General features: G+C 49.2%; 2 protein-coding genes across 13 annotated transcripts in view; one reads left to right on the forward strand and one right to left on the reverse strand.

The window, feature by feature from the left end:
• LOC136340231 (short-chain dehydrogenase/reductase family 16C member 6) overlaps positions 1 to 17,607 on the forward strand; it is an 89,096-nt gene that overhangs the window by 17,473 nt on the left and 54,016 nt on the right. The gene's annotated exons all lie outside the window — the stretch shown is intronic.
• LOC136340212 (insulin receptor substrate 2-like) overlaps positions 1 to 17,607 on the reverse strand; it is a 42,234-nt gene that overhangs the window by 2,314 nt on the left and 22,313 nt on the right. For 2 of the 12 annotated variants that reach the window (XM_066284086.1, XM_066284091.1), the window contains exons 2-17: positions 16,512 to 16,699; positions 14,464 to 14,555; positions 7,678 to 7,859; positions 5,612 to 5,683; positions 5,236 to 5,310; positions 3,465 to 3,707; positions 3,228 to 3,368; positions 2,879 to 3,170; positions 2,639 to 2,822; positions 2,343 to 2,586; positions 1,923 to 2,292; positions 1,709 to 1,866; positions 1,405 to 1,582; positions 796 to 1,348; positions 342 to 732; positions 12 to 230 (exon numbers count right to left, since the gene is read on the reverse strand). In XM_066284086.1, coding sequence (XP_066140183.1) covers positions 12 to 230; positions 342 to 732; positions 796 to 1,348; positions 1,405 to 1,582; positions 1,709 to 1,866; positions 1,923 to 2,292; positions 2,343 to 2,586; positions 2,639 to 2,822; positions 2,879 to 3,170; positions 3,228 to 3,368; positions 3,465 to 3,707; positions 5,236 to 5,310; positions 5,612 to 5,683; positions 7,678 to 7,859; positions 14,464 to 14,555; positions 16,512 to 16,699 — 3,582 coding nt within the window. Of the gene's footprint in view, positions 1 to 11; positions 247 to 341; positions 733 to 795; positions 1,349 to 1,404; positions 1,583 to 1,708; positions 1,867 to 1,922; positions 2,293 to 2,342; positions 2,587 to 2,638; positions 2,823 to 2,878; positions 3,171 to 3,227; positions 3,369 to 3,464; positions 3,708 to 5,235; positions 5,311 to 5,611; positions 5,684 to 7,677; positions 7,860 to 14,463; positions 14,556 to 16,511; positions 16,700 to 16,750; positions 17,488 to 17,607 lie in introns of those variants that run through there. The other 10 variants (XM_066284098.1, XM_066284097.1, XM_066284095.1 and 7 more) reach the window with 10 other exon arrangements.

A 17,607-nucleotide genomic window follows, 5' to 3' on the forward strand; every position in this document is an offset into this window, starting at 1 on the left:
GGAAGCCTGACCTAATCTGGACGTCAGCCCTTCGGAACAAACCGACGATGGTCGGGAAGAACCCTTTTCCGAGCCTGTTGTGGACGCGGGTCTTTGGGCTTGAGTATTGATCATGTCGGAATTCGATGAATTGGGCCTCGAAATTTTCAAGGTTCCACCGGGTGATTTCAGTCTGTCGTATGTGCGGGATTCCTCGCACTCCATGCTCGCTGTTTCAAGAGTTTTATCATCTGCAAATTGAAAAATCTGACAAAGGGTACGGTTTTTAGCTGAGGTTAGTCGAGGCCGTTCGATCTGCCATCATGGTAGATTAAAAACCACAGAGCGGACTCTTCTTTTACCTTGGGTTAATCTGTCGGGCACGTCTCCAGGTTTGGGGCTGGGCATTCTCTCGTCCTTTTCCCTTATGGGCATGAAACACATGTTTTGCCGATCGCTTATTCCCACGGAAGACAGGTGACTGGCCAATGGCGACGTCAAACCTGAGGGGGAACTATTTCTCGTCCTGGATAGCGTGGTCGGTTTCAAGGGAAACACTCCCGGCTTCATCACCGCGTAATCCCCGGACATGTCGTCGGTTTCGTTGCAGCACTGTTCCGACGGTCTTGAGGGTACCCCGTTGTTCGGAGGGCAATAGTTCATGTAGGGCGAGTCTTCCACGCGACTAGCTTCGAGAGGGGAAGACTTACTCGTCGTCTCAAAGTCCATCATGGTGTACTCGTCCGTCGAAGCCTGTTGAATTGTCAGTAATGAATTCAGTGATTCGGTCTCGTTTTCTTGTTCAGTTCGTTTTACCTTCTTCCTCGTTCCGGTGGGTTTGTACTGAACGTTCAGAACGGAAGCAGGAACTTTCACCGCGGATGGCGCATGAGTCGTAGGAGTTGCACTTTTACTTCCGGCAATCATCGGCGACTGCGGACTGTTCAGGCTCATCGGGAACATGGTGGAAGAACTAGAGGGCGTTGTGGTGACGCTTGAACTGAGAGAACTGTCCTTCGAGCTGCCCCCTTGAGACGCAGACCCTTTCCTGGGTGACTTCTGCCGCGGTAGACTGGAGTAGGGACTCAGTGGAAGGTGCATTTTCGGGGAACCTCTCGTGGGCGGAGAGGGTTTCCTACCCAGCAGCGAGGAGATGGAAATCGGACTAGAGTTCTTAACAACGGTGTTACTGGAAACTGTCTGAATGGCTATTGGCTGGGATCGGGTTTTGTCCGTCTTGGTGGCCGATAGGGCTACGTTCATGCCGGACATGTTTAAGTAGTCACCGTGCTCGTTGTCTGCACTCTCAGCGCTGTTTTGTCGCTGATGCTTTATTGAAGAAGAGTCCTCGGGTGTCATTTGAACGTACCTAAAGCAAACATCGTTATTATCAAAACTAAACAGGTTCCCTTCAATCAGACTTGCCCCTCAATTGTGGATCGGCCTCCGCGAATAACACCGAAGGGCAAGTGATCCGAGAGCTTGGGCGAAACGTTATCAAAATGAGGTGGGGACGTGGACATATGCGAGCCAAACGAGTCGGTCCTTCTATTGCGTCCGGACATGTCCAAGTAGTCGCTATGTTGGTCGTTGGACAGTGCGCCTACGACATTCATTGAGGATGTTTTATTCAATCGGTTTGTAATGTGAAACGCACGAACTTTATCATTTCAAAATATCATCTAACCTCGAAGAATATCTGAGTAATCTAACTGGAAAGCCACCATACCTGGAGAAACAGCGCCCCTAGAATTCGTAGAGGAGTTAGAGTCAGCACGGAACCGACCCATGTCCAGATAATCTTGACGATGGTTGTGGGTCGATCCCTGGAAGCGTCCGCACTGCCGCGCGTAATCGTCCATGGAAAACGGCAGTTTGGGGCTAGAACTAAATGAAAAAAAAAATTAAAAAAACTTGTCTCACAGGAGTTCAGAAGATCTTACCCAGACATATCCATGTAATCTTCCTTGACTTGGGTTGAGTTGCCACCTCCGCTCATGTCCAAATAAGAGGAGTGATCGTTGCTCGCATACTGCTGCTGCTGTTGCTGCTGAGACCCACTCATATCCAGATAATGCGAAAAGGGGTGTCCCACCAAAGGGGGGTTATTGCCGCTCATGTCGAGATACGCGCCGTTCACTTGATTCATGGGCTGTAGGGTCATACCCCTGGACTCAAGGGTGGCAATTAATCGCTGCCCTTGGGTCATGTCCACGTAGGAAGCAATGTCACTACCACCAGAAATTGCCCTCAAGCCCGGTCTGGTTTCTACGAAGGTCTCCAGGGCAGATTTTTTGTGGTCGCTCCCAAATCCTTTGTGTAGAGATACGATAGAGCGAACTTCGATTCTTGATGTGACTCACCGAAATGTTGACCAAAGAATCCAAGGAATTTGCCCTTGGCACTGTTACAACTACTGTTTTTGTGGTTGCAAGAGCTGTTGCCGCCCTTCGACCCCTTGTTGGCATTGGCTGAAAAGTCCATTTCCATTAAGTCGTCCATTGGGTTGTTGATGGAACCGTGAGAGCTGCCTATGCGAGAGTTGGGCCCCAAAAGCGGGGCGCTGTTGGACTTCACTCCGGGCACATGATGCTGAGGGGGAAGCACCTGCAGGACGATTTTTACAGTTGCGCCTAAACTGATTAAACACAGAAATTACCCTGTTGAAATACTTCTTGGTTTTGGAGCCGACACTGAAGGCTCGAACTCTAGAATTCTCAGGAGTGGTAGCTAGCTGAGCGTCCGGAGGTTTTGAACCTACAGAGTAAGCCCTACAAGGTCTGGTATCATCATCTTCGGGAGATACATATGAGCGCACCTTGTCCAGGGGATAATCTTGGTATCTACAACAAAACAACATTCGGGGAATCTCCCAAAAAGATATTTGACAGAAACGCACCTAGAATCAGCGTTAGGCGTCCCAGAAGTCGTGTTAAGACTATTGGAGGTGTAATTGAGCGCTCCTTGGGGCCCTCTCATGTCCAGGTAATCTATATTTTGTGGAGTCATCGACACATAGTTAGTTCCGTGATTGGCTCGGGGAGATTCCGGGTAATCCTCCTCTGCAATTACTTCATCGGGGGTCATGGTAGAGTACATTCGTTGATATTCCATTTCGGGGATGCCGTCTTGGTCATCTGCCAAGCTATAAGACGACCCCGTGGAATCTGATGGAGGGCTAATTGGGCTTCCTGTTCAAACGATGTAATTTTAGTTATTGCGGTTTTTCGCAAAGAACACGCTACTACCAGTTGGGGGGCTGTGTGAAGCGTCTCTAAGGTGGCTTCTGAAGGGCACCGCGTAAGGTTTTCCCCAGCTGGGTACGGCGTGATTGCCCTCGCTGGTGGTCCTCGGCCTCGACGGCATGCTGTCGCACCGCTCACGGAAACCTGCAACAGCATCTCAAGTTAATAAATATCAGTCCGAAATTGGGAAAATGTCCAAGGTGAAGCCAATTTAAGCCGGACAACACGAAAAATACGTACTACATTTGCCACCTCCAACGGCGCCCTGCATTTTTTTAGTAGCCATCTGATGATTGGTTAGGAAAATGGTGTTGGTAGTGATGGTAGTGGTGGTGGTGGTTGTGGTAGTGGTGGTGGTGGTGGTGGTAGTGTTATCTGAAGTGCTATTGGTGACGTGGGAGGATACTGTGCCGAGGGGTGAAGCCAGGGGCAACGACTGGGTGCGCTGGTGGTTAGCCCCCGATGACCAGCCGATGCCACCACCTGGAGACAAACACAACACTGCAGATGGTGCAGAAACGGAGGATGGTGCATCGGGTTGGAACTGAGGGTGAAAACATAGTGAAGCACCTCGTCGCGCATTATTAAACATGGCGGCCGATTAAAATGGCGAAGAAGTTGACATCGCCGTTTATCGCGGTTCATTTGTCTAGTTTTTCACGAAAAGAGAGGTATCAAAAATGTTGCGCGATTCGGATAGTGATAGCGAGTCGCCAAACACCCCGATATGATGGCAATTACTGATTATCGATTATGCTTTGTTAATGATAAGTTCGATCTGGCCCCTCAAGCAGCACCCCACATCCCGTTCCTCCGCTCCCAACGTAACATTCGGTCCTTCCGTCGCATCGAACATGTGCGGTACTGCTGATTAAATGCAACATTACTGTTGTCGGATGGCGGAAGGGTGGAGGGGGGGGCTGAGAGAACCAATCACAGGGCGAGATTCAAGCGCCCCGCCGCGGGAAAACAAGATATTCCATTGCTCATTATACGGCGGTGCAGGGGGGGCGAGGTATGACGCTTCACTATGTTTTTACCCCAAGAAACCCCAAGAAAGCGCATCGTGACGATGCGTGTAGTTAAAGGAGTGTGACAAGAGAAAGCTCTATTTACATGCCGGTGGCGGTTTCGAACAAACAAACAGCTCATTACTGCTACTATTTAACTAGACTAAAACTAGGAGGACATATGGGCGTTGTGCGCGTTCGAATGTCCGAATTATCGGCTTAATCGGAAATCTGTGTGACAAGAACGCCCCTCGATCTTTCTCGGACGAGAAAAGCCAGTCCGAGCCTAATCCAGTTTCGCTTGCGATTGCACTGCGACAAAAACAAAATGTATAAATATCCAGACTGACATCTAATTCTGGCAGACCGGCCAGACGGTCGGCAATAATAAAACCTTGATACTTTAGCCGCCCGTTACGTAATGCGAACTCTTGCTAAATGCCACGGTATTTTTCTCTCTATCGGCGGTCGATGTATTTTTGAAATGCTCGTTCCACGAGTCGAACCGGTTTCAATTAATGTTCAAAAACCGAAGTGGAAGAAAATTAAAAAAAAAAAAAAATTATCCCCAGCGCCTTCGCCAAATTGTCAAGGCCGAAGGGCGCCCTCCCCCCGAGAGAACCGACCGTTCCGAGTTCGAATTGCAACTGAAGACCGATTTATTTTTATTCGAAACTACATTGATCGGACATTCTGAAGTGCAAAAAACTGTGCGAGCGGTGCTTCGGCGAGAAATTCGATCGTGTTTAACGTCGAAATGTCAATTGAGGAAAACAACGTAAAAATAGATCATCGGCATGCACATTCACCGATCTACCGTTGCTGACGTCGAAACATCTGAGTTTATAAACAAAACAAGAAGAATGGCATTTTCCGTTCGGTGTCCGAAGCGCCTCGGAGACACCAAAGGACATTCTATTTCTACAAATGCGCACGACAAAAAAGCACTGTTCGGAAAGCGGCATTCTACTGGGCCCAGAACAAAACTACCGGATACGAACCTGAGATCGAATGGCGCCTCTTACCGGGGCCCCTCAGGAGGATGTGGTTGTAAATGCTCATCGCTACGCCACTCACTGCAAGCCCCATGCAAACCACATTAATGCCACATTTAAAGAGGGTTCGTGTTTGTTTTTGTTGAATGATCAATTTTGGAACGGAACCACTGAGGGTGGTTCAAACAAATGCGCAAACGGAGGCTGACGTCGGCGGTTTGAGCCACTCATATGCGCGCGCAAGAGATCGAGTCACTCATACGCGCGCGCAAGACAACAACGTGGTACCTCCACCACCAAATTGTCGCAATAAAAATTTGTTAGTGACGACTAGAGAACGACTAAAACACCAAACACCAATACGGAAAACCAAGAAGCCTACCAGTAGTGATGCTGCTGGCTGCAGCAGCAGTTACAGGCGGTGTTAAGGTAGTTTCGGTAGAGGTAGAAGGTTCTGTAAGGGAAGATGCTAAGGTTAGTCTAGGCGCGTACTACGGGACGTAACAGAATTAAATCGTCTATAGGAGTTCTATTGTGGGTATACGAGCTCAGGAAGCGTCGTCATTTAAGACGCACCTATGAGGCGCAAATTAGGTCGGATCCACCGGCCCCACTGCAACGTAGTACAGAATTTGGGGCACTATGCAGCGACGCGACCCGGAATGGAGGCGCGACCCTTCGCCTCCCCGCCCCGCTGACCCTGATCCGGCTTGTTTATGGCACCCTGGTCAATATTGATGTCTGGCTAAATTGACTAAAAACCTCGCATATTCCCGGAAAACAATAGCACACGCCGGGGGCCGTTTTCGTCATAAAAACAACATTAGGGGCCCCTCGCACGTTGGCGTTGGTGTTGTTGTTTACTCCTTCTGACGAAATTCAATTTACGGACGTTTTATTAACACTCCCTCATCCCTCGCACTGTTCGCCGCAGATTAACGACGTGTTATAAAAACCCCAATAAACGAAGAACAGGGGGGTAAGCTGGCACATGTGGGCGCAGCGGCGTCCGTGATCGGTTTTCCCTCTGCCGCGCACGTGTGAACGTATTTTTTTTTTAATTTATTTATTTTTATTATTTTTTTTCAAGCATGACTTACTTTTACGTGTTATCAACGCGCCGAGCGAGTTCGTCGATCTCGGCCAAATGGCACATGCGGCCCATTATCTGCCGATGGTGGCGAACGCACTTTTCTTGACACAATGACGAGTGAGATTTTGTTCAATCGAGCCCCGGATAAAATTCGTCGGTCGTACTGTCACCGCACCGTTTCGTTGCGTACCACCTCGTTTCGCATTTTTCGCCTTCATAATTCGACCTACGATGGGCCAAGATGGGACAGTTTTCGCATCGGAACGATGATAAGCAGTAAATTTGGGGAAGCGCCTCCGGCGCACGTCGCGGTGCGATAACGTTGTTGTTCGCAACACGGGCGGCAAATTCGGTTTTTGTGCGAGACTCCGCTCCTGGACGCGTCACATATCCGAGATAATCGGCCATAAATCAGCTCAGGCGCCTCAGTAACTCAATCGCCTACGTGAGTCTGAGCATACGCACGTAATGCGGGCTTCCGGGAGGCGCAGCCTTAGCCTTCCCCCAATTTTCGGCTTTATTCCGAATGCAATTGGAAAAAGTGGCACGCATACCCATGTCCATCGTGTACGTGCGTACATACTACATTATGATTTATGACGAAAACTGCAAGCCCATGCATGTATATGCTCTGTTACGCTTAGACGCTGACGAGGCGTTCCCCATTGACGTCATCGTCGCACCGGCACGTGGACGACTTCGTTATACGCCACTAAAGCCACGTCTACACTGGTCTCTGTTACGGGGGTAGTAGCAGAATCATTCTGGAAGTTCGTCCTATGAACCAGCGAAGTTTCATTCATTTCGCCTTCGTTTCGGTGAGTCGTCGGAAAAAAGTACCCCCTCAAGTGGCCCCCCTTTGTTTTCGACTCATCGGCGAGCGGTTTCTCTGACCGTCGTGCCGTCCCCATTATTTCGGCGAAATTTCCGAGGACGAGCGTGAACCGAATGGTGCGTCCACCATGTGTCAAGAAAAAGGCCAATTTGACAACACCGCGGGACAAAACCGCGGGTCAGGTATCGCCGCGGGGTCCCTTCGCCACCGTGGCGAGGACGCTCGCGTTGCACCTTTAAAATTTTTGCGCCGCCCCTCGTACGAAAAATTGGTGCAGGGCTAGTCCCGGGGCCACCTCGTGCTGCCTACGCGCTTTTCTCCACGTGCCTGTCCTTTCCCCCGGAGACCCGGAGGGATGCGGTCGCTACGAAATTACCGAAGAATTTCAAGCCCGAACTCGTAATTGCGAACAATCGGGCTTATTACCCAACGCCGGATAGTTATTAAATTATCAACTGTAAGTGTCATGCAGGGCACAAGGACGTGGTCATTAGCCCACATCGGGCAGCTAATTACTTACCGTGGAGCGGGATCTGCTTGGAAGTCATTACGTGGTTGATCTTCTTGCTGTTGGTTTTCGAGGATTCGGTGTCGCTTGCCGACCTGATGCGCCCTTTCGGTTGCAAATCGGCGGGTTCGTTGGACTCGGCGGTACCTGCGGCGGCCGCCGCCTTGCTCCGCTCCTGGGCCAATTTAAACCGACTGCAAAAACAATGTTTATTTAACGATTTTCTTTGCGATAAGTTTTGACGCGTATCCAGTCGTTAAAGTGGCGTTTTTAGGCAAAAACAGCGCCGGTACCGTGGCGTAATCGGTTCGCATGTTAATCAATCGCTTCGGAACAATGGACGGTGCGATTGTTATTTTATATAGGCCGATTGCGTTTCGTCTATTATTTCTGTTGTAATTTCTTCCTGCGTCAACGCTGCGCAGGTAGAACCTACGCGTTTCTCCCGGCGGCGACGCGGCCGAAACGCTCAAGGATAGGACGCCGAGCGTAGGGCGAGCGTGCGACGCACGTTCGCAGTCCCGCGAGAGTGCGTAGTAGATTGCGATTCAATTATTATGGAATTTATTAACGGCCAAGGATCAATCTAAAATGCGGCCGTTTATCTGTGTTGTATCGCGGCGCGAAGTGTCCTTTCCACGAGCTTAAATATCAGCATAGAATACATTCAAATTCGTTTTGACCGAGAGAAGCCGGCACCGCTTTGCAAAACAACTTTATTTTTACCGACAAGAATTTCGCGAACCATTGGCGTAGACGCGGTCCATCGCAACGCCAAGAGTTCGAGACGACGGCCGGCCTGGTCAAAATCGTGACAAATAAAGCGTTTCGTTTAGGCCTAAACACGTTTCTCCCCTCCCGCCCCCGTGCGTTCTTCGGCAACGACGATGCCATCCAGCAAATTAAGGCGAACGTAATTAACATGGAGCGACAGCCAAATTAGTAAACGTCCTCATTAAGTTACACACCTTGCCCGCTTCGCAACGGATATCACGAAACAAATGTCCCCCTCCCCCGTCCTCGTCCTCCTCCCCCCTCCCCCCACTTCAGAAAATGGCTCTTTCGCCTAATTTAATAAATGTAAATTCGCTGTTAAGTGCGAGACTCTATTGCGGCCAAGGGGCTCAGATAACCCGCTGATTTATAGGCCGTTCGGTATCTTTCTTTGGTTACTACAGGCGCGTCCTAATTGATAAAGCACCGTGTATTATGCGGTTTCCACGCGATTCTTCTATTTTGACATTTGCGAGGGAGAGAGAGAGGCGAAGAGGAGCGCGCGTTCGCGAGTTTAAAATCGAGGGTTCCCCCGATCTCGACTCGTCGCCCGGCTGGTCCAGCAGTGAGGAAATGTCTTTTCGGGAAAAGGGCCAGCGCAAATGAGCGCGGTGCCCCGTCAGAAAACCGCGATTTCCTGTCGTAATTTGGAAACGTCCGATCGTTCGCGACGCACCGTCGAGGCACTTACGGGGGGACATTTCGAGCTCTCGCCCCGCGCCTCCGTGCGTCGCGCATCAATCAAAAAGTCTCTTCGGGCCATTGCGGTGCCGTTCGCCATATGGTCAAGAAACAGGATTTTCCAGTCGATGATTCACGCGCAATTCGGCGTTGGACGGGACGTCGCCCGACTGACTTTCCCTCGATAAGTCTCATGGTGACATTGCCTCCCGTTCGACGGGAAAAGTGCGCCTTTTTCCCTCTCGAACAGCAGACCTGAGTGGTTGGCACCTGAACCGCGGAAGCGTTTGGCATCAGCGTCCGTGGTCACAATGGAGTAGGAAAAAATGTGGAACAATTAGCGCTGCTGCTCACGATCGACGTCGAACCATAAAATTTTCGAAATAGTTTCCGGTAGATCTGCGATCGGTCGGCTTATCTTACCACATCAGCTGTTTTCGAGTCGCGAATAAATTTAATTATGATGGATTTATTTGTCGTTTAGCGTCTGGTAAACATCGAGCAGAGGCGGCGTTTTTCCACGGTTTACTTGAGCAATGCCGTCTTATTTAATGATTAAACGCGAAGCGTTTGTGGATTTGGGGCGGTTGAAAACGCGTTAATTCACGCGCCGAAGGGCGATTTTCTCGATCCCCCGCGAAACCGCATAAAATGCCGTTGCCGCCATTTCGACTGCGTTTCCCGAAAAAATTCAAATCCTGCGGGTCGCGGAATTGCGTGCAGCGCGAGCCCGTATGTCTTTGATACCTCCAGCGTGATCTCGAACGTCAACGAGCCAACCTAACCTCACTTAAAAACACCACTCCCTTTACCTGTATTATTAGTTGGTTTTGATTAAAAACGCTCTTTTCCAAGGCTCCACGGACACGTGCGATGGTCAGTTAAGGTTTCCAGAGTGTAAAAAAAATGGTATTTCCACTCGAACAAAAAGCCTTTGTGGTCGAGTCTTATCTTCGGAATGACGAGTCCATTCGCGGATAATGGGCCTGTGAAATTCAACGTTATCTTCAAGAGCTCAAACTTCCCCACGTTGCGGTGCTGCAACTGCAATTTCGCGATGTCGTGTTGCTACGAATTGCGTTGCGAAATCGTTCCGTGAAACTGACGATGTTCGAAGAAAATCGGGGAAGTGGCGGACCACCAAGGCGAACCCCGGAAATTGTTGGCGATGTGAGGCGAGCGGTGGATAACAGTCCCGACGCACCTTTAAGGCCACTTTCTGCGGCAGAAACAGTCTGCAGGCTGAAAGGGGCCCACAGACATACGTACGCTTTCGCTGGTTAACGTAAAAAAGCAAGGGGGTAAAGAAAACGAGTTTTTGTTGTTAATTTTAGATTAGGAGTTCGAAGAATTCACATCACGGGATAGGAACACGTTTAAAGAGATGTTGCTATGCCGAGCCCCACGTTATTTAAAAAAATTCTGAATATTTCCCTTAAGAGCAGTTGTAGAATTGCCCTAATTTCCAATCGGTTCTGGTGAGACCGAGAAAGACCACCACTGACCAAGAAGATTGTTAAAGATTCTTATGGTATGTTCATTACATACAATTTTAATTCCGGTACCTTAATGAGGAAAGAAGTGATTTGAAAAACATCCAGATGACAGGGCCCTTTTGGGGGGCCAGGTCTCAGCAACGGCGTTCTGTAGAATCGACGCTTATGGTGGCTTTCTTTTACTATTTTTAGCCCCATTTTCACCTCCTTAAGTTTGGCGCCAACTTTTCCAAACGCTGCATATAATTTATATTTAACAAATCTTATAATTTATTAAACATAAATTACATTCAGTAATAAAACGCAAAATTAATATTTATTTAATTACACGATTTGCCACAAGTGCCCACGATGTTGTCCCTTATTTTCCAAACACAAGTTAACTCCCTGAGCTTCACGTTATCAAACACTTTCACGACAGGCTGTGAAGAAACACTTTTACGCTCGTGTCAAATTCTGCCCTTAAGGTCGCCAATTGCGGGTGTTCGGAATTTTTAAAATTGCATTTTGTATTGCCGGAAGCAAGAAGCAGCGCGATTGATCGGAGATCTTGGTGGGCAGATGCAGTCGGTCCGTGAGCTTATTGCCCCATCGTCGCAGTACTTCAATTGGGAGTTGTCCTAGCTGTACGGACCGTTGCTCTATCCCGTTGAAAGGATCAGTACCGCGGTTGGACAAAGGGAAACTGGCCAGTGGTTTCGCTCAACGTATGTTCTGATACCGGTCAGCTGTGACGGTACCATCGAAAAAAATCGGTCCTGCCAATCGTCCTCGTGAGATTGCAGCCTATATTCCAACTTGTTGGGGGGCGCAAAGGTGTTCCCCTGAACGCACGGGGAGTCTCTGCGCTTCGTATTCTTAAACTTTGTGAATTCACGTACCCCCGACAGATGAGACCGACGCCTAATCGGCAAAGAACGCCGAATCCAGGCGGTCGTCGTGCGTTGTGCGATTAAACCAATTTCAATCCCGGGGCTGCAGCCCCCGGACCGCTTTCGCCCTTTACGGGTGCCATCCCAGATTTTTTTCGACAATTTATAATGACAAACGTGCTGGGACCGTCAACCTCAGCTCGCCTCACAGCTTCGACGGGTTCTGGGGTGCGTCTAGTTGGTCCCCCACTTCCCAGGTTTTCTTCGGCCACCGCCAGCTCCACAGCACAAATCAAAGCGTCGCGAAATTCCAATTCCGGCGCCGCAACGCGGGGAAGTTCGAGCTCTTGAAGACGAGGTTGGATTTCACGGGCCCGTCGTCCGCGAACGGACTCGCCATTCCGAAGATAGGACTCGACCGCAAAGGCTCTTCGTTCGAGTGGGTTAACCATTTTCTTTGCACTCGGAAAACTTCAACTGACCCAACATGTAAGTCCGCGGGGTCTTGGAAAAGATCGTTTTTAATAAAAATCGACTGATGATGCGGGTGAAGGAGTGTCACTTTTAAGTGAGGTTAGGTCGGTTCGTTCGTGTTCGGGATCACTCTGAACATATCGGAGACGTACGGGATCGCGGTCAAACACTCCCCCGGCCCGCCGGGGCGGGATTTTTTTAAGGCGCACGGGGGAACCTCGGGAGAAATGATCATTCCGCAGCGTTGGCAACTGCCCCGGAAGAGTCACGTAGCCGCCACGTTCCGCCTGAGACAGGCGACGATTTCGTCTCATAGACACTACCGAAGGACAAGGGAAAGTAATTGCCAAAGGAACAAGAAAGTGGTATTACGGAGGATAAGCTAATTAAACATTCATGTGCCATTTCCCCAAACTACGTGGGCCACGTTTAGCAATACAAAACACGTCTAGACGAATAAATAACTCTTGTCAAATGAAGTTCCCCCCTCGAGGAGGTTTGCATTTTTTTTTTTTTCTTTTATGAGGAAAAATAGAGGCTCACGGCAACAGCAGGATACGAGCGCCCACAACAAGACAAATTCAAATTGGTTGTTTACAGGAAGTGCTACCAGTAACAACCGCGAGTGTTGCAATTACTGTTAACGCACACAACAAAGAGACAGAGGTCTTAGGCAAGGTTGTGTCACACTCAAATAATAATACCAATAACACCCGGAAACTTTCCTACGGAGAATGCCTGCGTATTCTCGCCGAGGTGGGTGGTTCTCGAAGTATTGCGGCCTTTGGGTAGGGAAAAAAATAGGTTAATGCTTTCACCTGGTATTGTTGGCCGGGCGGACGTAAAAATTGATTGAAAACACCTAAATGAAACTTATTCGGTACAATCTGGCAATTAGCATACCTCACGCTACATTTCGCCTATTTAATTGGCCCGCGGTAATTTTAAATAAACAATAACAACACGTCTAGTCTAGACTTGAGTTTCGGCGTCGAAAACAAAACCCATGACGTCACGATTAGTCGTCTCGGTGATATGTGGGGGATAAAACGTGAATTACCTGCTCGACCGGAAAAATACCACTCGATCGAGCCTGATAATCTACACATAAACGCGACAAATTGGATATTTTCGAAGTTTCTCGTGGCAGACCTCAGATTCCCGCAGACACTCGCCCGTTCGATGACGTCATCTTGAACCATCCAGAAAACCAAACGTTCCAATAAACCCCGTTCTCCTCTCTCTCTCTCTCTCTCTCTCCTGCAGGCGATAATTTTTACATCTCTTTACGAGCATCGAAACGAGTGGTTCAAGATAAGTAAGGAGGCGCCACGTTTATGGCGAGCTGTCGGTGCACGATCAACAAAGTTTATTACCAAAGGTCGAGAAAATTTGCCAAAAATTCCAGCCAAACTTATTTTACTTCCCTCGACGATTTAGGCAGAGAGAGAGACGACGCCGGCACTCCTCTTCGACGTAGAAGGAGCGCTCGATTGGATGAGGCCCGCCTTATGCCTGGGTGTACCCCACCTCAGCTGGTGGGATGAGTCGAATTGGCGCCTCGGTACGGCCAAGTAAGGGTATCTTTGGGCCAGAAGCAGGTCGTGGTCGAGGACCGTTAAGTGGCGTACAATCTCCCGTGGTGAAGAGTCCCTTGGGGAGCGTCTACGCTGCGGAGGCCCGATTCGCTAGGAAGGCGTTCCAGTCGGAGTGAAAATGAAATTTATTTCGATCACCACGCTCTGGTGACGATACCGAGCAGTGCCTCCGACCTAATGCGAACTGTCCGTAAAAACATCGGTGTACTCGGACAGAACTGGCCGTCCTCAGCAACGGAAAGAAGGGGAACACGGGATTCCGCGGCAGTTACGCCGTACGGGCCAGCGGTTGAGCGCTTGGGGGTCGGGTGTGGCCCCTCCAGGCAAACTAACTCAGAAACTTGCAATGAGACGATAGTACTGCCACAACAACTGCGTAGGAGAATAGAAAGGAGATGGAGCCGGAAAGCCCTCCTACACGAGCTCTACACCGCGGTAATCAAACCGAGAATCCCCAATGGATCCGTGGTTTAGTGGTAGGCGAGAGTGTGAAACAGCCTGCATGACCATCGCCGGTTTTCAACTTGACCAGATCGCGTCAAATCAATACCGCAGCCTACAACCAGAACTTTCGACGCTTCGTTTCTGACTATATGGCGAACGCCCGGGCGGTTTCGTTTTAAGAAGTTGGCGAAACGTCATTTTTCTCGTCGCGGTAAAGGACCCAAACACAGATGGCGTCCCGGTTCTTGTCCCAAATCACTCATTCGCAGGGGCGGGTTTTCGGACGACGTGCCGGAACCCCGCGAGTACGTCGAGTGTTAAAGTACGAGATTGAGCGTTCTTCCTTCCATTTCCTTTGCGGACTCGCCGACAGCGGCTGTGACCGCGCCCGAGAATTGTCAGATCGAGCATGTAACACTTCAGCGATAAAGGAATTCGTCTGAACCACAAGATACTTACTGGCTTATAGTGGTCTGGATGTTCAGAGCTATAATAGTGTCAGCCGCCTCGAACCAGATCTCACCAGCCCCGATCTCGCTCATTCTTCCCACCTGAAACAAAGCGAGAAAATGTTGCTAATTCGACGATAATTTCCTTGGTGTATTGTTTACGGGTCAACCTTGTTTGGTCACGAAATTTGTGCGTTAACAATGCACACGTGCGCCCATCGTTCGTTACGAGAGGGAGTCACGTGTTATTGTTATTGGACTTTTTCGCTCTCGAGTCCGAGCCTGTACCGGTTTGTAAAACTGAAAAACAATCGTTTCGGTAAACATAGGCATCGTTAAAAAAATTGACGACCTCGGCATTGATTTTGCGGCAAAAAGGCGGGCAATAAAACGCGGGATTGCGGAATTGCACATAATCGACGCTCGTGCACTTTACGATCTCGTTTAAATGTCGTTAAAGTCGTTAAAGTTTTGTTATTCGACTGTTAAGTTATTTAGCTTATTATTGACATCGGTCCGAAAGTACTGCGTGTCCTACGAAATACGAGAGGACTTTTAATAGGTTTTCACCGATGTGAACGGGCGCGTGTGCGGCGAGCACACGCGCGCGATTCGGGTGCCCAGGTGTTCGCGCGTTCCGCCTCGATGCGGAAAATGGACACCCGGAAAATGCGACGGCGGTCGCGGCCCAATCGAGAACAAGAACCGCGATCGGGTCCGCGATCGTCCGATAACGCGTTCCGTCCTCGACGGTATCAAGTACCAAATATTTGAAAATCTACCGCCTGACGACGAAAAATTCCGAAAATTCCACAATAACAAACGTGTATGTTTGCTACCGCGGTAATAAAGGCAAATAATGAGTTTCGAATTTCGGAATTTGTTACGTAGCAACAGGGAAATCCCCACCTGAACTTATGGGTGCAATACGAATGTTTAGATTCTGATTGAGATATACAAACAGTAAACAACGCTTTCAATAACGATGAGTGTCATCAGATTACGAAACCGACGGATTCGGTTTATTAAAAATCAAAACAACTCGGTAATAAAACACAAAACTTAATTTGTCCGGTCGTTTCGAGTATCGAAAGTCGTTAAATACAGGTAATAAGGTGCAAATAAAACATCCACGTGTCTGACGACAGTGCACATACATATATATATATTTTTTTTTATTTATTTTCTTTTTGAAAAGCACTTCCAACTCGCTTTTTCCGCGGCGCTGCGCCGGCAAAACAAACAACAATATCGCTTTTTCGATACACGTAGAAACTGCACCTGATGCGCAGGCTCTACCGGTTCGTCTACGAGCCGTTGCAGCGCAGCGAACGACCTGCTCCAGGAGGCACTCGGGAAAGTGCCCGAACGGAGCCACTGCCACAAGCGCAAACGTCCGGACGTCACGGCGTTGCCGATTTTCGCAAAAACGGTTCTGACGGCTCGGCGGCCGCACGTCAAACCGCCATGACAGGACGGACCGCAGCGGCCGGTCGCGGCTCGCTTTCTTCGCTCCGAAACTGTACGTTTGACGGGTGTCGCCTGTGCGACTATCGTGTCGCGCGGAGGCGCTGCGGGTCGTTCTAACAAAATAACATTTTCAACATGGCGGCGCGTTTAATTCGCGCACATAACGACACGTCCGCCCTAGCGGCCGGTCCAAGTCAATTCGACGTGCGTAATGATCCATTACGCGAGCATTTTGTCGCACCGTCAGGCAATTTAGAGTTAATTTCGGACTCTGCCCAGAGACGTTGAGAGACGGCCGATCTTGAGCGCGGACGATCTAGCCTGAATTCGCAATGACTTTTCCCAACGCATTAAACTAAGGCTAACTAGCTCATCCGCAATATCGCTTGTCGGATTGTTGTTTACCGCAAAGTCGAACGGGTCGCAATATACCGAACAAAATATCTACTGGTTAACGAATTATTCTGTTGTTATGTCGGAATTTTCCCATCACGCAGTTATTATTGGGCTTGACCGTCTGCGCCTCATTATTAAGGTAGGTCGCCGTTAACGACATCAAATTGTGCCAGTAGAAAACGACATTCCTACCTCGAGGAAGAAGAAGTTCTTCAAGTTGCCGCAGCTCCGCACGTTGGACAGCGACAGTTCGATAATCGAAGGGATGGGCTCGTCGATTTTCAGGAGGGTGATGGTCTTGTCCGTCAGGCACAGCCGGTACAGCCCCGTCCTTCCTACCCCCAGACTTCTGTCGCAGAGCGACACCTGCCACACGAACTCTGAAACAAAAACCAACATGTGACAATGTCGCAACTTTAACAAATTCGTACACATATTGACACCTCAAGTAAAATAACTATTTCTCGTGGTCGCTATCTGGACTTGGGCCAACCACCCAAACCACGCCCGATCGAATTAATCCCGCCCAACGTTGACAGTAGTCGAAATTAATGAGAAAAGGACTAATTGCACGCGACCGGGATAGGTGGCAACGCGGCACGACCACCGATTCAATCATTCATGTTTTGCATGGCCGGATTATTATTCTTTAAAAGTTTCTATAAGCAAACAAAATGCAAATAAAATAATGAAAAAGACAAAAGCACGTCTAAAAATAGTAACGATATCGGGGAGTCCGCATCCATTAGCATATAAACAGTTTTCTTGGGGGGGTTTTCGAACAGGCGCTAACAAAGTGCCGGTACAGATGTTAATCGCAACGGATGATTAATTGACACAATAGATCCTATTTTTGAGCTTGAACGTTCAAATCGGCAGGCGCGGGCACGGGTGACGTCACCCACAGGCCCATTGGGGAAATACCGAGGAGGAAAACGTAAATATTTTGCAAAAGAGGAGCAACGCGGGGAAACGGGGAAGTTGAAGAATCCCGACAACGCGTGCACGTGCGTCGTTGCCGGATCCCGAACGCGTTCCGGTCAGCACGGCTCAGAAGTTGCGTAGCGCGAGCGTCGTCGAGATCGACGTTCTCATCCCTAGTCCAAGGCCGCCAATGTGAACCACTGGCCGTCAGCAGAGTGACGTTACCAAACATTTTTTATATATATATATATATTTTTTTTTTTTAATGGAAAACGCTTCCGTCTCGGGCAGTCAGAGTTGCCGAGATTTTCATATGTAATTACATAATCCGAACGAACGAAAATTCCTCCGGAACGTGCAGCCG

Source organism: Euwallacea fornicatus, chromosome 7, assembly GCF_040115645.1.
Source record: "Euwallacea fornicatus isolate EFF26 chromosome 7, ASM4011564v1, whole genome shotgun sequence".
Classification (NCBI taxonomy): Eukaryota; Metazoa; Arthropoda; class Insecta; order Coleoptera; family Curculionidae; genus Euwallacea; species Euwallacea fornicatus.